The 27548-nt window shown below is 44.5% G+C and overlaps 7 protein-coding genes and 1 non-coding gene across 8 annotated transcripts; 6 read left to right on the top strand and 2 right to left on the bottom strand.

Moving 5' to 3' along the window:
* Positions 1–560: 560 nt before the first annotated feature.
* Positions 561–1376, top strand: RNH1 (Rnh1p; the record flags this gene model as incomplete). The annotated part of the gene is made up of 1 exon (XM_018877985.1): positions 561–1376. One exon carries the CDS (start codon positions 561–563, stop codon positions 1374–1376), a length of 816 nt encoding a protein of 271 aa, XP_018735334.1.
* Positions 1377–2505: 1129 nt separating this feature from the next.
* Positions 2506–2577, top strand: AWJ20_1133 (the record flags this gene model as incomplete). The annotated part of the gene is made up of 1 exon: positions 2506–2577. It is a non-coding gene; the product is annotated as a tRNA-His (tRNA).
* A 319-nt stretch (positions 2578–2896) lies between these two features.
* UGP1 (UTP glucose-1-phosphate uridylyltransferase) lies at positions 2897–4402 on the bottom strand (the record flags this gene model as incomplete). Its single annotated transcript, XM_018877984.1, has 1 exon — positions 2897–4402. One exon carries the CDS (start codon positions 4400–4402, stop codon positions 2897–2899), a length of 1506 nt encoding a protein of 501 aa, XP_018735333.1.
* Positions 4403–8806: 4404 nt separating this feature from the next.
* DDI2 (Ddi2p) lies at positions 8807–9517 on the top strand (the record flags this gene model as incomplete). Its single annotated transcript, XM_018877983.1, has 1 exon — positions 8807–9517. The coding sequence occupies one exon, from the start codon at positions 8807–8809 to the stop codon at positions 9515–9517; it is 711 nt and encodes a 236-aa protein (XP_018735332.1).
* A 1044-nt stretch (positions 9518–10561) lies between these two features.
* Positions 10562–11536, top strand: AWJ20_1130 (membrane transporter; the record flags this gene model as incomplete). Its single annotated transcript, XM_018877982.1, has 1 exon — positions 10562–11536. The coding sequence occupies one exon, from the start codon at positions 10562–10564 to the stop codon at positions 11534–11536; it is 975 nt and encodes a 324-aa protein (XP_018735331.1).
* A 65-nt stretch (positions 11537–11601) lies between these two features.
* Positions 11602–12441, bottom strand: HGH1 (Hgh1p; the record flags this gene model as incomplete). Its single annotated transcript, XM_018877980.1, has 1 exon — positions 11602–12441. One exon carries the CDS (start codon positions 12439–12441, stop codon positions 11602–11604), a length of 840 nt encoding a protein of 279 aa, XP_018735330.1.
* Positions 12442–17664: 5223 nt separating this feature from the next.
* OSH7 (oxysterol-binding protein related protein OSH7) lies at positions 17665–19125 on the top strand (the record flags this gene model as incomplete). Its single annotated transcript, XM_018877979.1, has 1 exon — positions 17665–19125. One exon carries the CDS (start codon positions 17665–17667, stop codon positions 19123–19125), a length of 1461 nt encoding a protein of 486 aa, XP_018735329.1.
* A 2186-nt stretch (positions 19126–21311) lies between these two features.
* On the top strand, positions 21312–22154 carry AWJ20_1127 (3'-5'-exodeoxyribonuclease; the record flags this gene model as incomplete). Its single annotated transcript, XM_018877978.1, has 1 exon — positions 21312–22154. The coding sequence occupies one exon, from the start codon at positions 21312–21314 to the stop codon at positions 22152–22154; it is 843 nt and encodes a 280-aa protein (XP_018735328.1).
* Positions 22155–27548: the final 5394 nt, after the last annotated feature.

Here is a 27548-nt window from a genome sequence, read left to right as displayed (position 1 = left end):
GTCAATTCCATAAATAAAATAGCTGCAGATATCAGATGATTATTAAAGATTCAATCTATTCAAAAAAAATATTTTGGTTCATTCTGGGTTCATTCTGGTTAGTACACGAAACGAAGTTCTTCTGGTGATCCAGGTTATGATAACTGCAGTCAACCAGCATCACTTGACGCATATCTGCCTGGGTTCATTCTGGTTAGTACTCGAAACAAAGTTCTTCTGCTGATTCAGGTTACGATAACTGCAGTCAGCCAGCATCACTTGATCCTATCTGCCTGTGTTCATTCTGGTTAGTACTCGAAACAAAGTTCTTCTGCTGATTCAGGTTACGATAACTGCAATCAGCCAGCATCACTTGACACATATCTATCTACCTCTCACCACAGAATTTCTTGCAGCACTCGCGCTCCATTAGAGTTATCATTTTAAGACAGATCTATCAATCTTACAAATTAAACAAGGGGGAAATCTCCAATTTCAGACTCGGCTTCTACTTATATAAAGGGAGCCGGAATTATCTTTGAAAAATTAAACGTTCAATAATTATCAACAAGGCGACCAAGATGAAATACTACGCCGTTCGTAATGGTCGGTCGACTGGTGTCTTTAATTCTTGGGATGAGACCCGGCGGTCGACAAATGGCTATTCAGGAGCAGTTTTCAAATCATTTGCTACTCGTGAAGAAGCAAACGCATTTGCAAATGGCAGTTCAAGTATATCAACTGTTTATTCGGCCCGGCCAGCCAGCAATTATGTGTCGAATCAATCCCGTGCCGAGACAACCTCCCGAAGCTCGAGAGGGCCCACAGTGTCGAGAAGTAGTCACTCGGGAGGTGGTCACGCGGGAAGTCACTCCGGAAGTAGTCACTCAGGGTCCAGATCCGCTAATAGATCAAGTACCAGATCCGAAGTGGTATATACAGATGGAAGCTCTCGTGGAAATGGCCAACCAGGAGCAGCTGCTGGATATGGAGTCTTTTACGGTGACAACGATTCTCGCAATGTCAGTGCTAAACTAAGCGGCGGACAACAAACTAATCAGCGAGCAGAATTGGCCGCTATCGGACATGCACTAAAAAATGCTGTCAAAGAGGTTGACACTGGTAAACCACTTTCTTCGCTCAAGATAGTCTCTGATTCAGAATATTCCAAGAACTGCTTGTCAGTTTACGCAAACAAGTGGGAAAGAAATAACTATAAAACTGCTAGCGGTAATCCTGTCCGGAACGACGATCTCATTCGTGAGGGCCGTAGGCATCTGGCCCATCTGCGTGAGAAGGGCGTATCAGTGCAAATAGAACATGTCAAGGGCCATTCTGGACACTATGGAAATGAACAGGCCGACCGACTCGCTAACCAAGGTGCAACTTCCAAGTAGAGGAGACAGAAGATAATTTATAATATTTTATTTCGTAGTCAATTAGCGATTTATCGGATAGCCATACGGGGGAATTAAGATCTCAAACGATCGATGTTGTTTAGTTCTGTAATATTCTCCTAAAATTGAAGTCCGGAACATGTTTTTTTTGTAACTATTTTAGTCGCCGCCAGTGAATTCTGTTTTTTGAATTGCAATCCACTAGACACTGCGGCAATTCTTAAGCGAAGCCAGGAACAGAAGAATATATTCGTCAGTTTAATGATCACAGTTTAATGATTACTGTTGATACATGCTCAGTTCCAGCAAACTTATTCATAACATGGCAAAATGAATGAAGTACATTTAGCTAGCTTTCATAGGCAATGGCGAACCGGAAATTCGAGACAACTCGATTGACATTCCACAAACGTACATTTCACACATTTCTGTATAATGCACCTCCATGAAATGTCTTCAATATATAGAATCCAAAGTAATCAAGCAATCAATAAATCTTGTTTAAAGTCCTATACGATACATAACTAATACAATTCAAATAAATTAGCAAAAGTAAACAATCTATAATAGTCATGCTTTAGATGTTATGTGCATCAAAGAGTTTATAGAGTAAATATAAGAGCAGTTCTTCTGGTTTATAAAAAACAATTGATCTGAATTTTATTGAACTCCAGGACTAAAGACAACTAATTAATCTCGCCGAAGCTAAGAAAATACGAAAGAGAAAGACAACTACTCAAGTCATATTTAGGGACAGGTAGCAAAGTGATGATATACTGATACCACCCGCTGCAGAGGGCTAAAAATCCCGCTTCTCAGGGAAAATTTAGGCAGTTGAGTCGCGATATACTTTCGTTTTGGTCACACTGCCCAAGAACCACAACCAGCTTTCCTTCCCCAAATATTCACACAGCCAAAGAATTCATTTAAACGTTTACCACTGTCAACATATGAACTGTAACAGTAAGATATTCAAGACCAGTCTTGATCCTCTTGTGATCGACGTCCTGCCGGTCGCTTAATCACCCCAGAAAGGGTACATCAGGGGAGAAAAATAAGGGTTTGGGTATGGCTTTAACTAATGAAAGTTAACTTACATAGATCTGCGCAATTTTCCGGATATAAAAAAGCCGTTGTAGTATAGTGGTTAGTACACTTCGTTGTGGCCGAAGAAACCCAGGCTCGATTCCTGGCAACGGCAGTTTCTTTTTTATTTTTTCCCCATATAACCCCACCAGACGACCAACACGGAACATAAACCCCCAGCAACGAGCGAAGCGAGCCACGGGGTCTGGGGCAGAGCCCCAGCCGCCGGAGGCAGTCCGGCCCAAGAGAGTGGCCCAATTCTTCTTTAGTTTTTTCCCAAACAACTCCACCAGACAACCAACACGGCCCACCAACCACTAGCAACGAGCGAAGCGAGCCACGGGGTCTGGGGCAGAGCCCCAGCCGCCGGAGGCAGGCCCTAACACCCACAGACAAATGGCACATGTAAATATTTTAATACAAAAGAACACACACTAGTGTTCGAGGATGGAGAGGTTTCCGGTGATGACAACGTTTTCGAGCACGCTGCCCTTGGGGATATCGATCTTTTTGCCCTCTTCGCACACGATGATCACAGTACCCTTCAGGGTGACGCCCTTGCCGAGAGTGACGTTGCCGGTGATGGTGAGATGATCGAGCTCGACAATCTGTGGGATGTGAGGGATACGGGCTTGGAAATCAGAGACCTTCTTGAAGTGAGGGCCTAGCTTGATCAGAGGAGCACCACCGTAACGCAATGGCGAGATCTCCAAACGGCCCTGAGTAAGAGAGTACAAATCGGACTTGACGAGCATCAAATCAGATGAAGTCTTAACAGGCAAGAAACGACGACGAGGAACATTAACACCGTGAGCACCCTTGAAGTGACGGATAGCAGCACCAACTGCGGTCTCTAATTGAAGAACTTGGAAATCACTGTTACCAATAGCAATGGTCTTGGAGTTAGGGATGATCTCCATGGCGAGTTCGTTCTTCTCAACAACACGCTTAATAGCCTTGAGGTTGATCCACAAGTTGTTGGTGTTGAAGTACTTGAATTTCTTGATAGACTTGAAATCCTCAACATGTTCTTTAGGAACTTGGGCGATTTCCAAAAGACGCACGCTGCCATCGTAATCAATGATAGTACCACCCTTGACATCGGCACGGGTCTTGTCGGTCAATTCCATAATATACTCCGAGTCGTTCTCAACCATATGCTTCAAGATAGGGAAATCGACAACAGCACCCAAGTTATCACCGTTGGAAACAAAAAGAATCTCTTTACCCTCAGCAATCAACTGGTCAAGAACGCCAGAAGCAGCGATACTCTCGAAAAGATCACCGTGACCAGGAGGATACCACGAATCGATTCTGTCTTCATAAGACTTGGGGACTGGCAACAACGAGTCCTTGAAAACACGGGGGAATCGAGACTGGTTAAAAGTCTTGATATTGATCTTGTGACCCTGGTATTTCTTGATAATAGTCGAGGTGTCCTCATCAGTGTTGAATGAGTTCATGAGAATAAAAGGCACATCGGCATCATATTGACGGTTCAAGTGTTCAATTTGACGAACCGACAGGTCTAAGAAAGACTTGCCATCTCTGACTTCGATAATCGACTTGGGTCCAACACAACCCATTGAAGTACCGAGACCACCATTGAGCTTCAAAACAGCCAATTTGTTCAAGTACTTAGTACCGTCCTCATTAGCAGGGAGAGAACCATAGTCAATGACCTGGTCGGCCTGAGGAGGCTGGATACGATCCCACTCCAAAGTGTTTCCACGAGCGGAATCAAGCAAGTAACGGCGGAAAAGAGCGAAAAAGCTGTCCATTTCGCCCTCAAACTTGTGCTTCTGGCTCTCGTCCTCAACAGAGTCGGCCAATCTGTTCAAAGCATTACGCATCTGACTGGCAGCAACAGTCGTGGCACTGGCATCAAATGCAAAAGCCGACTGGCTCTTGAGATGCTTCTTAGGCGAGGCTTGAGACATTCTGTTTTCTGTTAGTTCGGGTTGCTAAGGGGTGGGGGGGTTCTGCCTCCGGCGGCTGGGGCGCTGCCCCAGACCCCGTTGTGCTCGCTTCGCGAGCGGCGCGGGGAAAAGGCGTTTTGGGGTATCGTGAATTAGGGCTTTTGTTTGGAATAGCAGAGAATCGCAGAGTGGTAGCGCGTGATTAGAGCAGTACCTCGACCACTATTGCAGCTTCCATATCTTGTCAGTAGTCAGAGTCATCTAACAGAGACTCTAGAGACAAGTCTCACAAATAATGGAAAACTCAGCACTTCAGCTTCTGTGAAACACATGCACTAATGGAAACAATCCAATAGTGTCTTTGGCATCGGCAAGGCTCACAAAAGGTGTGTGCCCATATACCAAGACAGTCCGAATAGAATAGACTGGACAATATACTCTCATAGAGCCGTAGAATCGATACAGATATGAGACTTAGTAGAAAGAAGCCAGTAGAACTACCAGTTACGATTCAATAGCGATACTGAGCAGTATTCTACAAACAACCATTGATCCAGGAACCTGTGAAGTCACTTATAGAGAGACCCACGGAGAAACCCAAAAGGAGACTTACAGAGCCAGTTGTATGAATCATTCTGAGGATGCTTATAGAGTCACTAGAGGAATAATACTGGTGTATACTGTTAAAAACTCTTGGTAGTATAATCAGGAAGATCCTAATAGAATCATTGCTTTCCGTATCTTAGACTCTATAGTGAAGCTCACCAGAATTAAAACACAGAATGTGACAGATCTACTAGTAGAGACAGAGGGACAGACACAGGAGTCACTGGTGGATTCATATGTAGAGTCATAGGCAGATATTCTGATACACTGATAGAGACAATGGTAAAGTTACTGAAAATAACAGCTGGACACATGAAAAGCACGCCAATACTGACAAGGTTCATGATTGTCGATTTAGCAACAGTCCCTGTAGCTCACTTCATAGTCAATTCATACTCAGTTCATACTCAGTTCATGCTGAGGTCATACTGAGGTCATATTCAATTCACAGTCAAGTTCACGATTGGCTGGTTGGACTCGTGTGTAGAGTCTCTAAACCATGGTTCTTGCAACACAATTTAAACCGCAGTCATCATTTTTTGATCAAAATTGAGTAAAAAACTTCTCTTCAAAGACATATTTCAAATTCAAATGTCAAAATTGAGTTGTCGAAGTTCGAATTTCCACACACCAGACCCAATAGCGAATCACCATCCGAGGGTGTTCACATGGTAGATGGCTCTGAATCAACAAAGCCATCGCAATCTCAGTCTCAAAATTCAAATCAAAGTTGTCTGGCCCAACGAGCATATAACCACACGCAAATCACGCTCGACATCGCCAAATTCCAAGCTAAAAGATCCCATACTCCAACTTGCGAATTGAGATCAGCTACAAGAAACACTCGATCACCCCACTCCATTCACGACCCCATTTCCAATTCCCGCTCACCAAATCAACCAAAAAACTCCACCGGGGAGACCAGTGCCTCCGGCGGCCGGGCTCTGCCCGGACCCGTAGCTCCTCTCGCTTCGCTCGAGTCGATTGCTCCACGGTCTTAGCAACCGACTCGAGCGCAGCGAGAGGAGCAACCAGGGTCTGGGGCGGAGCCCCAGCCGCCGGAGGCAGTCCCCGTCCTCATAAACCCACTTACTTTAGTAGATAGTTGTAGTTCTCTTGAGCTTCCACTGCAATTGGCGGGGTGAATCAATAAAACACTGACGTTGACGGCTGGTGGGGTGGTGCGTGGCTTACGCAGTGATTATATATATAAATAGCTTCTTCTGCTTCTGCTGCTGCTGCTGCTCAACACGCACAGCTCTTGTAATGTGACCTGTGGGCAAACGGGAAAAACCACAACATATGCAGGTTGGCCAGAGATGCTTGGTGGGTTGCGTTTTGGCTACCTTGCGTTTTTTCGATGCAACCCCCGCGGTTCGCTCTCTCACGGGAAGAGGGGGCCTGCCTCCGGCGGCTGGGGCTCCGCCCCAGACCCTGGTTGCTCCTCTCGCTGCGCTCGAGTCGGTTGCTGGGACCGTGGAGAAACCGACTCGAGCGAAGCGAGAGGAGCAACGGGTCCGGGCAGAGCCCGGCCGCCGGAGGCAGACCCCAACCACCCCCTCGTCAGTTGCGGTGGTTGGAGAAGAGGCGGTTCGTCAAGGGCAAGGAGGAGAGCGCGATTGACAGAGGGGTTTCTCTGGCAGTCTAGTTCGGGCAGATCTGCTGCACACGCCGCTGCATGGTCTGCTGTTTAAACTGGTCACTCACATATCTTGCGCCAGCCAGCGTGCGGGTTAAATGACCCGTCAGTGGCTCCTGCTGGCGGCGTCTCAGATCTCAGGGAGAATGCAACCTAAACCAGACCCTCCTCCCCCTCATTCGACCGCTACAGACGCTACTACGACCTTGGACTGATGGCTGGTCTCAGAGAACGGCGGGGTAACCTGGTGGGGTGATTCGAGTGGGGGCACCACTGCCGGATATTGAATAAAGTGTTTGGATTTCTGGGAAAGGAAAATGTGAGTGAAAACTGGGAAGACGAAAGACTGAGGGGTCGGGCTAGCACGTCCCGGCGGGGGTGCTGCCTCTGCGGGGTCGTACAAAAATGAGACAAAGTTCGGGGAATCGAATCGCTTGAAAAGGGAAACCCCTCCACGATATCCGGAAAAAATGAGTTTGATGACAAAAAGCTTAATTTACGTTGTTGAAAGAGTACAATCGAAATACTACGATTCTCTCCGAACCGAAAATAAAATTGAGGGAGCAATTCAAAAGCACGCTAAAATTGTAAAAATCTTTGTCAAATTTAGCTTCTCTTTACTTTAATTATTAATATTTATCTAATTATTATTTTTTTATCTTTTTTCTCTAGAATTTCTGTTCACACTAATAAATTAGTTATATAAATATTTGCTAATGGCATCGCATGTGCTTTGCTCGATAACCCATTCGTTGAAGCACACAGCCTGTTCAAACAATAGGCATTGTACGATATCCCAAGCCACCGGTTCGTGACAGCCAAAAAACACCGACGGGCGAGTCCGAGCCGACTGCCGCCATTCTTCCGGCCCCTCCATGCACGCTCAGGAGATAATCCGACCCTGTACCTGCAGCTCGAGTCCTCCAGTTTCTGACCGACCTCGAACACTTCGTGACCCGACTGAACGACTCGAGGGCCAGGGTCTGCCTCCGGCGGCTGGGGCTGCGCCCCAGACCCCGTGGCTCCTGCTTCGCAGGAGATTGCTTGGACCGTGAGCCACCTCCCTTACTCTCGAGTCACTGAAGAATTGAGCCGGTCGACGATGTAAACACCTGAACTGGTATGGTTTTTAAGTGCTCACCAGCCCAGTTACAGCCCCATTGGACAATTTTCGTTCACTTTCACCAGCCAATAGTACTCACTAGCAAGAGCCGTCACCCCCACGCTGCCGGACCGTCGACGCAACGACTCGAGCGCAGCGAGAGGAGCCACGGGTCCGGGCGGAGCCCGGCCGCCGGAGGCACAGCCCAACCCCTGAAATATCCCCGGATGTCACCAAGTGACCCCTGCATATTAGAACCCGGAAAAATGCAGGGTCGATGCAGGGCAGCAAATAGATCGCCTGATGACGACTGCCGACAGGCAGTGTCGATTGGCTGCTTGTGTAGTGTTAGGGGTTGATAAAATTATAGAAGAGAGGATTGGTTGGTGAAGAGGAATCTGGAGCTTGGTTTGTGAGAGAGAAACAAGAAAGGCACGGATGATCCGGGCACAATTCGGCAGGAGAGGTGAGCATATGCAGGCAGGGTACAGCGGAAATAAGACAATTGCCGGCATAGAACAACCTTGAAATCCGGCTTGTAAGCGGCGAGTCGTTGATGACGACGGAGATGAACGGATAAACGCGGGGTAAAAGCCGACAAAGCTTGGAAAGTTAACGCAAACCACACAAGCAAGCCAAGATTAGCCGCTTGCTGGACTGCATGGTTAGTCAGAAAGATCTGTAATATTAGAGAGACGAGTGATGGCCCAGACCCGTGCACAGCGGGGACAAGCTGATCGGCCAGCGGAGATAGATTAGTATATAAACAAGCGAGTTGCTGGTAGATTTGGACATCAATCGAATTAATTCTAACAATCAGTCAAAGTATTCGGTTATTGAGTAATTGAGTTACCGACAGCTAAGCGATCGATATAGGCTATTGGTAATACGCAATCAGAAGTAATAAGCAATTAGCAATAAGCAATTTAGCATAATCAGTAAGCCGTAAGCAGTAAGCAACAATTGGTAATTGAGTTTTCGAGCTATTCGTTTACTCATTTTGTTCAGCAAGTGAATTACATATCCGTTTCAGTGGAGTTGAATTAATATCTGGATTTTTGTGAATCAATAATAAAAAATGTCGAAATACGGATTTGTTGCAGTTCCAATTGATGTGCAAGCGCATCTGAAAGGGAAGGAGTTCATCCATGCTCCTACTCGACAATCTTTCAAAAGTTTGACTTTGCCTGATTCCAAGAGCGCAAAAACAATTATCGAGTATGCTAAGAAAAACTTGCCATTGCCTGCATTCAACCACTCTATGAGAGTATATTTCTATGGAGTAGCCATTCTTAAAGATCAATTCCCTGACTGGGACCTTGATCTAGAAGTATACTTGGCCACCAGTTTGTTGCACGATATTGGCACCACTGATGCTAATTTGAAAGCCACCAAGCTGTCTTTTGAGTACTATGGAGGATATCTTGCTAGGGACCTAATCTTAAAGGAGACGAATGATCAAGACTATGCCGAGGCTGCCAGTGAGGCAATCATCCGCCATCAAGATCTTGGAACCGTGGGTAATATTACTCAGTTAGGATTTCTCCTTCAATTAACTACTATCCTTGATAACGCTGGCAAAAACACTGGTATCATTGATACCCAGACCGTTTACGAAATCAACGAGGCGTACCCTCGTCTCGACTGGCTCAACTGTTTTGCCAATGTCATTGACAGCGAGTACGCTGCTAAACCTTGGTGCCATACTAGCGCTGTCGGCATTGACCATTTTAAGAATTTGGTTTTGGGAAACAACTTCCAATACGAGCCAAGCAAAGAGAAGCTTTAAAAGTACCTTAATTTCGATGCTGGTGTACATGTCAACGCGCCATGCTTCACTTTAAGATATTATGTACATATATACATGATGCATGCACGGTTGATCCCCTGATGCAGGGGCCATATAATAAATAGCGAAACGATGGGAAATTAGTTTTAACATCACACCACTTGCACCTCGTATCACTGACTCTAAAATAATCACAAGTGTGATAAGCATTTGTACCTGGGATAGTGAAATCACGATACCCCCTTCGCCCGCCCTGCCGTCGACTGCCCTAGCAATCTCCTGCGAAGCAGGAGCCACGGGGTCTGGGGCGGAGCCCCAGCCGCCGGAGGCAGTAGCCCCCAATCAACACTTGTTGGCCTTCGATAGTTGGCGGCTGTGTCGCCGAGATGCCAAACTCCGCTTAGCTAGTCTCGAGAGATGAAACTTTAATCAGAATCCAATCTTATAGCGAGGAGTTGGGGGTGTAATTAAAATGAAGCTTAATTTCTCGCAAAAACGAGCTGGTATAATCTGGTACATGTCAATCTACGCACTTTCTTCTGTTTATTCTGTTTGTTTATTTATTGGTTTGGTTTTTTGTATTATAAGATGAGCTGTGCTATGTTCAGGAGCCCCAGCCGGTTCATGAGCACCATCGCAAGATGCCGCGAGTCGGTGATATTCACGATTCTGACTGTTTCTCTCTCGACATTCACTGACACTTTTCTGTATAGCGTTGTTGTGCCGATAATTCCGTTTTCACTCAAAGATAGGATGGGGGTAGCTGATAATCATATCCAGTGGTGGATAGATCTGTCACTGGCAATGTATTCAATCGGGCTGATAGTCCCATCCCCAATTTTCGGGTTTCTGTCAGACAGACTCAGCGCTAGAAAGTTGCCCATGGTATTCGGTCTTCTCTTGTTGATTTCTGCAACCATATTAATTTCTGCCACGCACTCTCCTTATGTTTATGTGTTCGGGAGGTTCATCCAGGGGATATCGGGATCTATAGTCTGGTCAGTTGGTCTAGCTATTGTTGCGGATGTAGCATCCCAAGGCCAGATGACGTTTATTGTGAGTTTTCCGTCGCTGGCTGTCAGTATTGGAACGATATTGGGTCCGGTGGTTGGAGGTGTGGTATATCAGAAGTTTGGATACGAAGCAGTGTTTCAGTTGTCACTAGCAATACTTGGGGTAGATGTACTTCTTCGATTACTCATGAAGGAAACCAAAAGTACCCAGAGAATGAAGGAAGATAAAGAAATACTTGCTGCCAAACCAGTTGGAGGGGAGCCTCGCCGAGAATATTCAGCAAGTCCATTGAGATTTGCTAAAATGCTAAAAAATCCAAGAGTCATCAACAGCTTGATGCAGTCGTTGGTAGTGGCATGGCAGTTAACCGCACTGGATGCGACGATGACGATTAGGCTTATGAAATTATTTGGGTTCAATAGTCTTCAATCGGGCCTCATGTTTCTACCAATGGCCATTCCAGCCTTTTTAGAACCCCTGATAGGCTATTTATGCGATAGACATGGCCCAAGATATTTTCTTACTTTTGGGTTCCTCTTCTCAACAGTTCCACTGATGCTGTTACAATTGCCAAATAACAATTCAGCTCATGATGTAGTCATTTTCGTGACCATGCTGGCTCTATATGGAATTACATCGGTGATGATATTTTCGCCTATATTATCCGAGTTATCTGACACGGTTTCCCAAGAAGAGTCAAAAGCGCCAGGCCAGTTCGGCAAAGGAAAGGGATATGGACAAATATACGGCTTATTCAACATGGCCTACTCGCTAGGTTCTCTTGCGGGGCCCATACAAGCAGGGTACACTGTCGAACGATATTCATGGGGCGTACTGATGATAACATTGGCTGTTATGTCACTGCTCATGGTACCGTCATCATTTTACTTTGCATCGAGAGGAGTTAGACCACCGCGCAGCCTATATACAGTGGCCGACATCACTCCGACACTGCAAGAAAAACAGCTAATAGAAGAGATAGAGATAGAAATAGAAATAGAATAGTTTTGCTTTCTAAATAAATCTATGTGTTTATTAATTCTAATAAATAAATATACATGGTGATTAGGCTACAAAATCTCTACAATCTCGTCGCCATCTTCATCATCCTCTTCAGTGATTTTTTCTTCAGGTGCCTCATCTCTCATAAGCATTTGAACCAATCTTTCACAAGGATCTTGGACGACTTCGTCATCAATAGCCAAATGCAGTTCTCTAATGATAGGATACACACTCTTTTCTCTCATGTACTCTCTCATGGGCCTTGTCGTTGACAGCAGCAACAGACTCTCCACATGGGTACACAGGATTTGGTGGTCGGGATCACGCTTCTTATCAGGAGGAAGGAGCTGTAACTCATCAGGGAGATTGAAGAGCTCGTCTTCAGGAATATCTTCTGGTCCGGCAAGAGGCAGCAAAATATAAGGTAGCAAGTTGATTGAGGGATCGGTAACAAGTTTCTCGTGGGCCTGAACCTGGAATAAGGAATTCTTGATAGTGGAAGCCACACCTGCACGACGAGTCTTAGACTCCGACTCAGTGAATACCAATAATTTGGTAATTGGCACCACTCCATCATATTCTTGTTCAGTGACAAAGTATTCTCTGCCCTCCCTGAATCTCGAAATATCGGCAAAGAAAAAGGCCAAATAGTCGAAATCCGCCATTTTATTGAGAGTGCGCTCACTTCCCTTGACAAAACAGTCCATGAGGCAATCCATAACATTATCAGACTTGAAAGTCTCATTTTCCAGGGTGACTATCTCTGAAGATGGCGTCTTTTTGTTGGAATCAGTGGAATCGGCTGATCTCTTCTGTCTCTTGAATTCAAACAGTTTTGTAACTTGATCATTCTTGGAAAGATTAGCAAGTAAAATGCAGAACAGGTCGCCATTATATTGATCCAGCATAAGGATAGAATCGACAATAAAACGGACGAGAGTTTCATCTGAAGCCATAAAATCAAGAATAGCCGTGTCATCACAAAGATTGACAAGAATGGTCAATGATAACTGAGCTGTACGCTCTGTCTTGTCATGAATAAGGACTTTCAAGTCCTTAATAGCTCTAAAGTCATCATTCTTGAAAAGGTATGAGTGTTGAAGATTAGCAATAGGAACGATGTTCTCCAAAGCTAGTTGACGCACTGGAGGTTGTTCCGAGTGAAGAAAACCGACAAGCTAAAATAAACGTTAGTTATGCAATTCTAGAAAACAATGCAACGAATCACGAGATCAGATACATACGTCAATAAGGTCCTGAGCAGAGGCAGCCATAGTTGAAGGATCAGGGGGTTTGTAATAGAGAACCTGCTAGATCAACCCCTTCACAGGATATCATAGATTTTTCAGCACGGCTGAAAATCTTTTTTTTGCTGCAGAGCCAAATCAGATTTGAGACCTGCTGCCTCCGGCGGCTGGGGCTCCGCCCCAGACCCTGTTGCTCCTGCTTCGCAGGAGATTGCTAGGGCCGTAGATGCTCTCCTCAAGCGTAGCGAGAGAAGCAGCAGGGTCTGGGGCAGAGCCCCAGCCGCCGGAGGCATTCACACCACACAAGGACTTACTACTGGGCCCTGCATGAGGCATGCGGGGTGTGGTCGTCATCTATTTGGGAGAGGGTTAGCAGTTCTTTTTGTCTTTTAAGGTATAATTCCGTATTTCACGTATATAGAGTGAGAGTTTCTTTTAGTTTCGATTTCGTGGACTGATATTTGCACTGAAAATGCAGCAGAGAAAACGCAAGTCGGCTCATAGGTATAGTAAGTCATATAAATTGGAAAAACATATCCTAAGGAAAACAGTGAAGATTTCATGAAATAGAACAATTGTGAAATTGCATGGACTTGTGGGTACTAAGCACCGGGAATTTCTTTCTCGTCCGATTGTCATATCTTAGATTCAAAAAACCATTTTTGTCGCCAGTCTCGGTCTGCCGGGTAAGTGCTAAATACATTTTCTTCTTCCCTCCCAATATTTCTATGTTTCATTTATTTCTTTGTTTTCAAACCATTATTGACGACTTTTCAGCTCTATATACAATAGTTTAACTCCTCGAGGAAAGAAAAATTTAAAATAGGTTTACTGTTTTTCTACACTTCTTTCCCAAGAGTGAATATAAGGGTTACCCGGAAAATGGAACGGAGCTTGGTCATGGGTCATTTAATACCTTCACGATTAGGAGTGGAGTATTCTTAAGTTCATCAAATTTGTTTGTGATTCCTGCCTATGACATGAATTACATGTTTCGTACAAAATAGAATCTCTACGACGTCCAATTGCGTCTTATTTTCGAGAAATATGCATTTTGCCATACCAGTTCACGATAAATATCATTTTCTTCAAACGCGAGATTAATGCCGGGTAATGCTAATTTTTGGCGAGCAGGAAATTAATAGAATCGTTGAAAGTCAGCGAGGTGGGCAAAAATTTAGCATTTGATACAGATTTTATAACAGATTGAATTCAAATACATCAATGGTAAAGGGAAGTTAATAGTCCAGCTTCTAAAACTCGTATAAGAAATGAAGAACTACGTTGTGGGTTTATTGAATGGCTAGGCCAGGGTATCGGGCCAATGTCACTGGTATGTCTTTTTGCCAATTCAAAAAAACATGTAGAATAAATACCCTAACTAATAATTTCAAGCCGATTAAATTCAATTAGTACACAAATGAATTCCAAAAAATACTGTCGAGACTACTTTCTTGGCCGGCTACAGTTTACTAGTTTTTCAACGTTTTTCAATAATTTCAATTGTTTCTCGCAAAGTTAAAGTCAGACAAATATTTCAACGGATCCAGTGACTTAGAAGATGAACTGGCTATGCTCTTAGCATTTCCTGCCCTTGGTATGGGTGTCTAGCTCGTTGGAAATGAATGGCCATACAGTGAACTGCCCAGGTCATGGAATCATTATTATTACTAACCAACCTGATTGTATAACTAACGACACTTTTCTGTGTGTCATATGATAGATGTTTTATTCTTGTTGGAATATTGGTGCCTTTAAGTTCGTCTTGGATAGGTGGGCTGGGTCCAGAATAACTAACTACTGATTTTCGACTGATTTTATTGAACCATATAGCCGTTGGATTCGTCGCCAAGTCCATGAATGAAAATGGTAAGATTGCTATTGGCATTATAATTTACTAGCCAATAATTAGGGGCAGTCCTAAATTTTGACATGGGGCAGCTCTTTTTTTGCATCATTGTTACCTGTGTTCAGGTGTCTCAAGATTTTGTTTTACAACTGTTGGGTTTGATATCAAAACTTCGGATTCTATTCTATTCCATAAATTAAAGCTTAGGCACCTATGTCACCGGTTGAGGATTGTCGCATCTGCTGTGTCTGTTACCATTGTGGTATCAAGTTCATGTATTACTTGCTATGTGCTGGTGGTGTCATAAGATTTACATATTATAAACAAACATTGAATGTCAGTAGAAGGATATTTCCTATGAAAATCGCCCATTCTAGCCTCGACTATGACGCTGTATCATATTTTAACCCCAAATGTAAATTGTCTTACTACAAACACCATCTATCATGATATTGTGCTTAACAGCACCAATAATTCTAGATGCCTACCTGCTCCACAGGGTTTAAATGGCTTGGATTATATATATAAGCATGTCTAAGACGTGCATAGCGCTTAGGCTATTATATCAATTTGAATAGCCACCAGGTGAGTGGCAGACTGGAGAATTGAAGCCAAAACGACCAATGCTGTACATCAAACTTTCCAGAGAACCACTCTAGAATCGATACTACTGTTTCGTTAAGCCAGTCAGTCGATATCTAATGAGACGACAGCAGTTTCACATGAAATACAGGCAAAGCACTCCACACCCGGGTACCAACGAACTTCTTAGGGGAATAGCTCACTGTTGTTTTTCGACAGATAAATACAATGTTACTTGTGAACACTTCCACATCCCGCTTGCATTTTCACGGGGACATGCCTCCGGCGGCTGGGGCTCCGCCCCAGACCCTGGCTGCTCCTCTCGCTGCGCTCGAGTCGTTGAGTGTCCGGTCCCGCTATTCTCCTGCGAAGCAGGAGCAACCAGGGTCTGGGGCGGAGCCCCAGCCGCCGGAGGCAGCCCCCCCTCCTCCCACGCACCGGAGGCCGGATGGCGAACCCTAGCGGGCGCGAAGATGCGGTCCTAACCCACATGCGATGCCCAGTGTCAGCGACGGTCTTTGCTGTTTTGGTCGCAGATTAACCGTACAGCGCAGGAGGGGTTGAGACTCTGGGAGCGATAGCGGCCTGCCCGGGTGGCCCAGGCGACGGGCAGCAGGCCGCGTCAGTCGGCTCGGGACGCCAACCCTACTGGTTTTGTGAGCCTTGAGAGCCAGACACGGTCCCTGGACGTGCCGTATGCTCTGAAATCCGCTATCCCTCTTCGTAGCTTCACTTTATAACACAATTGACCCCGGTCATTGAGATTCTGGGCTGAGTTTCTGGGTCGTGAAAAGCACATCAAAGGGAAAAACGCCTTTCTACCTTTGGTAGCCAAGAGCCCTGCTGCCTCACGTCGCCCCACTTACCCCGCCAGGTGAGGCCGCCAGGTGAGGCCGCTAGCTGAGGTTGCCAGCTGAGGTTGCCAGGTGAGGTTGCCCAGCTGGTGAAGTCTCTGCTGGATCCCGCTTTATAGAATCTTAATTGGCAATTTTTGACTGTCGATTTTTGACGTGGGAGAAATCTTGATCCGGAGATAGTGAGCCCCGGTCGACTGAGACGGTCGTAACGGCAACGGCAGGCTCTGCTGGCTCAGCCACTAGGGCCTGACCCGACCGCCGTGGGACCCCTGATTCCGCTGCATCCACCGACCTACAACCCGGAGCAACCGCACATGCACCACCGGAACTGCAGCAGGTTTCACGACGCGCTACCGCCCGGCAGCAACTCCCGTACCTACCTATTTACAGACGGCTACTGAGGTGGTGGTGCTTGACTCAGTAAAGCGATAATAATAACCGTGCAGCACAGGTGGAGGTGAGTACAACGGGCAGCAGCAGCAGCAGCAGCAGCCCAATGTCTCCCGTTAGTCAGTTGCGGTTCAGCGTGTGTTTTTGTTGCCTTCGCCTCCTCTGTGCATGTATTTTAATTTAGACTTTTATTTTTACCTTGCGTTTGCTTGACTCTTACTTTTTTACCATCATTTATACACGTTTATACGGGCCTGTTTGATATTTGAATAATATTTTTCTTTCATTTGGAATTTAATTATTTCAATTGGTTGATTGGTTATTATTTCAATTAATTATTGGTAAAATAATTTATTGCATCGAGACTTGGTTTGGTTTCCGCAGTTTTACTTGTTTCGTTTCGTAATTTGTGGTAATTTTATTTGTTGCTTTCTCTCTCTTTTTCTTCAGTCGGTCTTCTATCGATAGTGAATTAAAGGTAAGATTTGTTTGTGTAATTCGGTGGCTAGTTGGGTGGATTTTGCAATTGAACGATTGATATCGATCGTGCTTTGGAATTTAGCTGGTTAGATAGTTGAGCAGGAAGTTGAGGCAGTAGAACGATATAGCTGCGAAAAGCCAAATAAAGAGAAGGAATAACAGCAGTATAAATACCAGGATAAAGGGCAAGAAAAGAGGGGGAAGTCTGGACAGCTGAACAGCATTGGCAGGCTACAAGTTAGTACGATATTACAGGTTACTTTTTTTGGTAGAAAAACAACTGGAAGGTCCCACAGCGACAGTAAATATAGTAAATTAGTCTGGTAGAAAGCAAGAAACAAGTTGCATTCTCAATTGCCACTGGGTTTTGACTCAATTGTTAAAAAAAGTCGACACATCGGTCCGTTTCTAGCTTTTGCTCTTCTTGGCTCTTTCTTTGGTATTGTAGTATTGTATCTAACAGTTTTGTAGAGACACTAAAAGTGACATTCAGGATCTTCTCGTTGAATAGGCATCGACTAATTTCAACCTCTAATTGCCTGGTATTTATTGTTCTCAACAACCATTTTCGATTTGTCGTCTTAGATTGTCATTCCGAGGTTCCGATTTGATTCTCGATTCAGCTCTGTTCGTAATACATATTAAACTCAGTTAGATACTCACATTTTTAATAGTGAGTAAATAACGGCAAACAAACTTGACAACTCATCCCCATCGTTTAGTAAAATGGCAGTAGGATTACTTGGCCGCCATGGTCACGGCCACGGCCACTCAAAATCGCCCTCTCAGAACACACCTTCTCCAGCTGAAGATATTGATGATATCGATGAGGTCGATGGAGAAGGACAAAACATCATTCTTAGTTTGATCGGTCAACTACGTGCTGGTGCTGACTTGTCGCGTATTACACTTCCCACCTTCATCTTGGAGCGCAAGTCGATGCTGGAAAGAATCACAAATCAATTGCAACATCCATATATCCTCAACGAGGCTCATGCTACTAAAGACCCTGTCGACCGGTTCGTTCAGGTCGTCAAGTGGTACTTGTCGGGTTGGCACATTGCCCCTAAAGCCGTAAAGAAACCTTTGAACCCTGTTCTGGGTGAACATTTCACTTGTTATTGGGATAATGATGATAATACTAGATCGTATTATATTGCTGAGCAGACATCTCACCATCCTCCCAAGTCGTCCTATTTCTATATCTGGCCCGAACACCATATTCGTATTGATGGTACTCTTGTGCCCAAATCACGTTTTCTTGGTAACTCCGCTGCAAGTATTATGGAGGGTGTTGGTTTCTTAAAGTTTCTCGATATTAAGAGTCCTAATGGCGAAGCTGAAGAGTACGAAATCACCCAGCCAAATATGTATGCCAGAGGTGTGTTGATTGGTACTCTCAAGTTCGAATTGGGCGACTTTGCCGTCATCAAGTGTAAAGATAACGATCTTATTTGCAACATTGAATTCAAGACCAAGGGTTTTATTTCTGGTACCTACAACGCCATTCACGGTGAGATTAAGAAAATTTCCACTGGAAAGGTTCTGTATGAAATCACTGGTAAGTGGAATGAGGTTCTCGAAATCAAGAACCTTAGTACCGGTCACAAGAGTGTGTTTTTCGATGCTGCTACTGCCAAGAAGTCTCCACCAAAGGTACGTCCTATTGCCGAGCAGGGTCCTCTTGAGTCTCGAAGACTATGGGAGAAGGTTACTAATGCACTTGGTGCTCGTGACCACACTGTAGCTACCGATGAGAAGTTCTTCATTGAAGACCGCCAGAGAGCCGAGGCCCGTAAACGTGAAGAGGACGGGGTTGAGTTCCATCCTAAGCTGTTTAAGCATGTCGATAACTCGCCTTTGGAATATGTCATTTATAAAGACATCGATCCCCTGGATGTCAAGAAGCAGACTGAGCAAGTGTTCTCAATTGCCCCTATTCTCCCTGGCCAGCAGTTCCATGAACATTTCAGCATTCCTGCCTTTAAGAAGAACCCTCATGACACAGTTGCTGCTACTGCTACTTCTACAGCCTCAGCACCTGCTCCTGGCGCTACCCCCACGCCTTCTGGTGGGCTCAACGACGTCAGCGGCTTGAAATCTGCTCTTCCTAAGACTTCTTCTGGCACCAGCGCTGCCTCCGTCTCTGGTGAGAGTGACGACGAGTTCGTGGATGCCGAGTCCTAATCAAATCCCTCTCTACCTAGTTGTTACGTATCTTATATACATACACGTATTTATCATGGCATCTATTTTTCTGGAGCCTCTGACTGCCTCCGGCGGCTGGGGCTCCGCCCCAGACCCCGTGGCTCCTCTCGCTGCGCTCGAGTCGGTGTTCGGGGAGTGGAGAGCTTCTCCACTGTTTTGGTTATTGGGTGGGATCTGTAAAATTACCCGATAAATACAAAAAGTAGCTTCTCAGTTGTGGTTTGAGAGACGGTGGTTTAGAAATTATGAAGTGTTACTTGTCGTCGTAGAATCCAGTCGTCTGCCTTTGTTTGGAGCTCGCGGTCCCAAGTTGCTGGTGGTAGGTCAGAAAGTGTATGGGATGTCGTGGCTAGTGCCCACCTGAGAAAAGTCCACATTGACTCGTGACCCGGACACAGTTCGGTTAGTTCGTAGCATTTTCGTGTATAATTGATTGTTGTTTCAGGGTCCGAAGCGACTTCAATGAGGTGTTGAAGAAACGACCATGATGAGATGTCACTAACATGAGACTTGCACACGCCATATACCGTCTCAATGAGCCAATTTAACTCGTCTTTGTTTTTCGAGTAGTCGAACCTATCAATTAGCCATCGAGCATATGCCCAAGCGTAGTAGTTTCGTGGGTGAATCTCTCCAGCCAGAAATATCACCCAAAATTCCGCTTCTAGACGATGTAGATTTCTACCACTTGTGCTTGTATCAGTTGTTACTTCTACTGTATTAGTCGGAGTTTGGGAAGTATTCAACTGATCTTGGTTCTTGACATTGCTGTCTGGCTGCAGGTCTGACCATACACGTTTGTATATACTTCGACTAATATCGCCTGTTTCTGTTTCTTTTCTGTCTGTGTTATTGCCAGTCGTTGACAATTGCCGACTGAAACTGTTATTACTATCCTTGGAGAGTATTTCTACAATCCAACGACGGTGCTGCCACAGCATTGGGCTCTTAGTATGCCTTTGTAAAGGAGATGCAAATATGATATTTAGGATCCGTAGTTCCTCAATGGGTTTAAATCTGTCTGGAAACTGTTTTATCAGTCTTTTTCTGGAATTTATTGCTCTCAGGTTCTCCGTAGTAGCCAAAAGTGATATTAAAGTCAACTTCCACAACTCATGTCTCTGAACCTCTGTCAGCTGATGCGACTTCTCGAACAGATCTTCTAATTCTTTCCTTAGTACCCCATAGATACTCATCAATGTCTTGTTATGTAGTCCTAAGACACCATCTTGAAATACCAAGGTTGAATCCAAGTGAATTGTGCTTGGGACCAGTTCAATATGAGACCTAGCAGAAAGATTTTGTTAGTAACGTCCCATACTCATCTTCTCATTACGAGATCTGTCAAACCTTAATCATGAACTAATCAATAGTAATACACCGTCTTATACTTACAAGTTGTCATTGCCATAAATAATATCCGCCAGCTGGAATGCTTGATCCAACCCCAGAAGAACCGGTGCCATGGTCGGTTAACTCTTCGAAATGCTCCTGTCCTGATCTCCCAGATATCGATATGGGCAAGGGACCTTCCTAAAACAGAGATTGTTATCGGCGATAAGAGCCCACTTCTGGCAATAATCCCTGGTTCAAACACCCTTGTGAGCCGATTTCCGTAGATATTTCTCTTGGGTAACTTGTCTCCCGGCGGCTGGGGCTCTTTCCCAGACCCCATGGCTCCCGCTTCGCAGAAGATTCTTGGTCCGAGGTGCAAGTTCGCGATGTTGAAAATCATGCATTATTTCAGATCAATCTTCACCTTTTCACACGTAACCGACATAGAGTAATAGAGTTGGTTGCAATAAAAAAGCCGAGCGAGGTTGAAACTTTTGGAAATAAAATAGATTGAATCGTGCATTTATAGAACAAACAGCATGCAAGCGGCCAAAGCAGCGGTACAAAAGCTGCGATATATAGACATCGGTAAGTGCCAAAACCGACTGATGGATACAGCCCACCACCCCGAGTATCTCCTGCGAAGCAGGAGCTACGGGGTCTGGGGCGGAGCCCCAGCCGCCGGAGGCATGTCCCCGTGAAGAAGACTAACAGAAACAGGTGCCAATTTGACGGATGTCCAGTTCAAGGGATATTACCACGGGCGGAAACACCATGAAGAGGATCTACCACTGGTCCTAGAACGAGCCAAAGAGACTGGTGTAGAGAAGATGCTGGTGACTGGTTCGAATCTCGAAGAGTCTCTTGCAGCGATAGAATTATGTCAGAAGTTTAGCAAGGGTGAAGCAGACAGTAGGAACAATCCATTATACTCCACAGTGGGTGTCCATCCATGCCATGCCACGGAGATAGATGACATAGAAAAGCATAAAATGAAACCAGAAGAGTATATTCAGAAGCTTGAAGAGCTTGCTGTTGATGGCAAAAATAGAGGTATTGTTAAGGCATTTGGCGAAATAGGACTTGATTATGACCGACTGCACTATGCCCCAGCCGATGTTCAGCGAAAATACTTCAAACAGCAGCTCGATGTTGCAACAAAAGTGAACTTACCATTATTCCTGCACTCTCGTGCTTGTAAAGACGACTTCCATTCTATTTTATCTCCTTATATTGAGGCTGGAAAACTTCCTAAGGGAGGTGTGGTGCATTCATTCACAGGCACCTTGGACGAGGTCCAAGACTTGCTGTCGTTGGGTCTGTATATTGGTATAAACGGTTGCTCATTGAAAACAGAAGAGAATTTGAAAGTGGTAGAGGCAATTCCACTTAATCGGATCATGCTCGAGACCGACGGTCCATGGTGTGAGATAAGACCATCGCATGCCTCGTACAAGAAATACCTTGCAGCGAGTGCCCCAGTGGCAGCTCAACTACTCCCTTACGACGCTGTTAAGAAAGAAAAATTTACGCCAGGAGCCATGGTCCGGGGCCGTTGTGAACCCTGTTCTATCTCTCTGGTGGCCCAGGTTGTCGCTGGCATCAAAGGCATCACTCTCGAAGAGCTCACTGATGCTATCTGGGAAAACACCCATGCGCTCTTCGATATCTGATTTTAATATTAATTAATTTTTTTGCTCTCAGAGGTAGATTTTGACTGTTTCGGCGTAGTCAGCGTTGTGACTATGACCTAGAAGTACCTTACGACCGATTCTTGAGGTCTTGACACTCGGTACATGCTTCATTCAGTCATTCTCTTTGCACCATTTTTAGCAACTACTCCAGGATCTTGCTAATAGAGGTAGGGCTTTAGTCAGAACTTCCTGTCTAGCAATCAGGATTCTTCAATGAAACTGGAGGATCCTTAGAAGAGTAGTAGAATGGTAAACAATAGACTAATATTAAAACAAGAATAGAGAGTACAGAGAGACAATGAATACAAAAAAGGCTTGGACGGCGGCTATAATTGATAATGACAAATTCTTACCAGAGGATCAAACAGACATTAAGAGATAATGCAGAATAGTGGATGATGCAAAGTTTCTCTCGTTGATGGAAGATCCTCTGGTAGCGAATAGGGGAGGACACGATGCAATTTGTGTTCGCTCCAGCAGCCTTGGTCCATGAGCCATTGAAAAAATAATCATGCAATTGATTGGAGGGCACGATGCACGTTGTGCTTGCTCCGGCAGCTTCCCTCGCTGCAATAAATAAACAAATTAAAAAAAAACCACGAGTGATTTGGAATACGAGTGGAATCCGGAATGGATCTGTGAATACCATTAGTGACTGCGTTGGACAAAGAGGACAAGAGGCAAGACTAGATATCCCAGTATGACTCGGGGTGCCAATACTAGAGCATCTCATATTAAGGACATCAAGCGCGAGGTGCAGCTACCGATTATCCTAGGTCTGAGACGCAAGAGATACTAGTCGATGCCGTGATTCCGTGTGTGGTGGAAAGAGTCTTTGTCCAACTGAATGGCTGATTTACCAGACGATTATGTGGTATCTTGGAGGGGGACATGGTGGTGTTCCAACGAGTTTTCTTGGAATCTTAAACGGATTTTCGTTAAGAGGGGGAGTAGTGTGAATTGGTTTGGTAGATACTTGGAGTGTATCGGTGATAGGTGGGAGACTACTGTGAATTGGTTTGGTAGATACTTGGAGTGTATCGGTGATAGGTGGGAGACTACTGTGAATTGGTTTGGTAGATACTGGGAGGGTATCCTTCACAGATTGATATTCCGTCTTCTTTCCCCAAAGTTTCTTGAAAATCTTCTTGACTCTAGTTCGTTTCTTCTCTGTTACGAGAGTGGATTGTGAGTCGGTAGTGGCAGTTGTTGACATCTTGAATGATTTGGTGGATCCCTTCTGTTTGGTCGATCCTGATGGTGTTTCTACTGTGTCCTTCTCTCCGACATATCTCTTGGTGGCAGCTGATTTAGCTCCTTTCATTCTCTCATTCCCTTTCTCCTCCAGGGGTTCCTTATCCCGGATGGGGCATAGTATGATGCCAACCAGTACGACCACGAGGGCAGTAAGTTCTATCTTCTCTTTGATTTTGGCCAGTCCCCGTTTCATCTTTGGGGGAGGTGGAGGAAGGGGTGTCCACATCTCAGTGGCTTGAGCAGGCCATCTGTAGTTCATAAACGGTTCTACTTGTGGAACCGGTTTCTCATGTTTACCAAGGAGAAACGACACGTAAGTAGTAGGTAGGAGCAAATTGCCCAAAGACTTGATCTTGGTCCAGCCACAATGAAGCATAGTAGAATAATCCAGAATAAAAAGAATTAATAGCTCGGATTCAACCGTAACAACAGATTCTACTAGGAAAAATGTAAAATCAATCGGGACAATAGCCTTTTATTGGTCTTTAACGGTTCTGCCTGAAATAATGTAAAAATCAGAAATTAACGCTCTTCTGTCTTTCACGGTTCTACTCGGAATAATCTAAGATCAATCAGAAAATTAGCGCTTGTCAATCTAACGACTCTACTTGAAATAATGTAAAATCGATCAGAAAATTAGCGCTTGTCAATCTAACGACTCTACTTGAAATAATGTAAATTCAATCAGAAAATTTGCTTTCTCAGCCTTTAGCGATTCTACTCGAAATAATGTAAAATCAATCCGAAATTTTATGTTCAGTCGGTCTTTAACGATTTTGCTTGAAAAACTGTAAAATCGATCAGAAAATTAGCGTTTGGTCAGCTGTGAGAATGTGAAGTGTGATAAGTAAGAGGAAGAGAGGGGCGAACGAAGCCACCCATATATATATTGTTGTGCCAAAGATTATGTAGAAAGTAGGAAAGATTATGCTTGAAATAGGGTTGGGAAACAACTGCAGGGATGGGAGCCAGACGCGTGGAATATCGCCTTGAGCACGTGATAATCGACTAAGGAATACTTATGGAGGTTATCAAAGCTGATAAGATATTCCATTATATTTTTGATAAGGGGATGTGACTCGATAAATTCAAAACTATCATGGGCTCGGTCGCTTTGACAGGGATTAGAGTAGAGATCAGCGATGAGGGCTGATCTATAGCGATATAGGACATGCAGGCAGTTGCAGCGATAATGCATGTAGTGGTTATCATATACTGAATGAGTTGATAGTATCAGATTATTTATTTTATTTCTCTTTAATATTATCTTATCACATATGAAATATTACACTTGCTTCTAATCCATCAATCATTTTATGCCAGAAATTTCTCGCTCTTGAGTTGACTTGGCATAGAATGTCTGAGGAGGGTCCGAGAGCAATTATACAGAAATCAGTATTAACAAGAGCTAGACTTAGACTTATGACTTTATATTATGGTTTTAACAATATATGCTTTTATTACCTCGGTTCTTGCGATTAATGACACTAGTTGGTGAGATTTGTTACACCCTACAGATATCTTCGTAAGCTGGTCATTCAACTGCCCATATTGAGCATTTGATTACTTACATGAACATAGCGTTTACATGCAAGATATATTTTGTTCTAATCAGTATCCCTATATATAAAAGACAGTAAATGCTAATTGTATACTACCCGCTGAGGATATTAGTCTGGACTTTGGACTGGCCACTCATGACCTGACCCATGATAGATATAATAATGCTACGGCACTACTAATTTATACTCCGGGTAACCCCTCGATTTCACGATTTGGGAAATATTTTTATTCTTTTATTCAAAATTTATTTATTTAAATTTTCCTTGCTCAGAGGAATTCAGTGATTTGTTAAGAAATATCAAGAGTCTGATACCAAATGAATACTGATTGAATTCGACCATCTGGAGATAGTAGTGGGGCAAGCACACGTCGAGTCATCTACATCCATGCCAGATCCTCGGCACAATCAGATATTAGTCGGGCGAGCCCATGTCGAGTTATCTACATCGATGCCAGATCCTCTGCACGATCGGCTGGAGATAGTCTAGATATTCATCCTGGATCCATACTCCCAGCTGGAAATGCCAATATTCAGGCGTGAAACTTGGGGGGGGGGGGGGGCGTCACGGGCTCCCTGCCAGCTGGAAATGCCAATATTTAGAGGGCAAATGTGGCTGATAGAGGATAGAATTCTTCCTAATTGGGAAGCCAGAATCGGGACAGATACCGGGTAACACCGGTAAAACTTACACTTTTAAATATCAATAATTCAAATCAATAAAGTGTCCAGGATGAAAATCTCGACTAATATCTCGAAGTAGGGTTGTCAGCTGACTGTGTTCAGCTTGTAGCTGTTCGGAAACATGTGCTGGTTCATAGAGGATTCTCATAAATAGAAAAATACAGCTTGTTGATGGGTCTATCACACTCCCAGCTCACACCGTTGATATTATTTCATCACACAATAAACTGTCCAGGATGGAACGTCTCATACCTCAAATTAGAGCCCCCATCTGATCGTGTTCAACTTTTAGCTCTCCGGAAACATGTGGTCTTGTTAGTTCATGGAGGGCAAAATGTCGTTGATTGAAGGTAGAACTCTTCCTTATTTTTTTTTTATTGGGAGGGAAGCCAACGGCAGGGATACTGTTACCCGGCGTTTACATGGTCACCTTATAGTCGAATATTAGCAGCTGGGCCGTTTTCCTTTAATTTCATGACTTAAAACATGGCATTTATTAATAAAATAAATAATAAATAGATATTTATTTGATATCATGCACTAGAAATCTAAAGTAAATAATGGTATATTTTCATGAATTTAATGATGATTCACCCATGTTTTTGAAGGCACTGCGGGAAACGTGAAACACTACGATTTTCCGGCCAGGCAATATATCCATTTTCCTCAGAGCAGACTAGTAGCGGGTCAGAAAATGATCATGGATCACTTATTCAGCCAGTCCTTTCACTATTTTATAGGTGGGGCTTCGTTTAACTGATCAATGTTTGTTTGGTCGCAAATAATACGGAATGCCTTGGTCATTGAATGCTAGTCCACGTACGTATTATATTTAGGTCTAAATACATTGATATGCCGGGTAATACCAGGAAATTCGTAGGCTAGAAAGTTGGTTGTAGGAGTCTGGACAATACACGCCGTCTTCGTATTATAGAACTTAATATCCTTGGACAAGTATATCTAAAGGGTGAAGTATGAGGCACGAAAATCAAAGTGAAATAGCTTATCTACAAAAAGCATCCAAGGAATGGCTGTTTTCTATTCACCGGGTAACACGAGATGGCCACCAGATGACCCATTAATATTAGCATTTCCAGGCGACAGTAGAGTTGGTCATTCAATAAACTATCTAAAATGAATATTCAGGCCAATATCCCCTATTCAGTAGTATTTTCCCGCCCGGTCGTATGGCTTTGTAGGGTGATTTGTGCAATTTCTGTTTCCCTCACTAAAACCTTTAGGTGGTCGAATCCAACTAGTTTATTCCAGATTCAGCCCATACAATGAACTCCCAGGATGAATTGACCAAACTAATGTCTCCATTTGAAGGCAATCACCTAGTATTCGATTCAGTGGCGTGAACTACTCGAGCGCAGGGAGAGGAGCAACCAGGGTCTGGGGTGGAGCCCCAGCCGCCGGAGGCACAACTCAAGACAGGTCTCCAGGCTTCGGAATAACTATAAACACGCCTTGTTGATACGCAGGTCCAGGAACAAATATCGAACCCACGAAATAAACTGATTAGTCAATCTTTTCCAAAGTAAGGAGTGCTGCTACTGGCATCGTCATGACACAGATAGGGCGTAGCGCGGATGATATTCTTGCATAGTATGTACGATACCAACGTCTGAATGCAGCACTCAACGGTCCTGCCAGCACCACCTGCTGCTGCTAGGGGTAGAGGGGAGTGCCTCCGGCGGCTGGGGCTCCGCCCCAGACCCTGGTTGCTCCTGCTTCGCAGGAGATTAGTGGCGAGTGGCCTGCGGGAAAACGACTCGAGCGCAGCGAGAGGAGCAACCAGGGTCTGGGGCGGAGCCCCAGCCGCCGGAGGCAGCGCTCTAACAGAGACATGGCGAGACAGGGCCTCGAGA

Source organism: Sugiyamaella lignohabitans, chromosome A, assembly GCF_001640025.1.
Source record: "Sugiyamaella lignohabitans strain CBS 10342 chromosome A, complete sequence".
Classification (NCBI taxonomy): domain Eukaryota; kingdom Fungi; phylum Ascomycota; class Dipodascomycetes; order Dipodascales; family Trichomonascaceae; genus Sugiyamaella; species Sugiyamaella lignohabitans.
The sequence above is the reverse complement of the archived record's forward strand: the minus strand, read 5'-3'. Positions and strand labels throughout refer to the sequence as shown.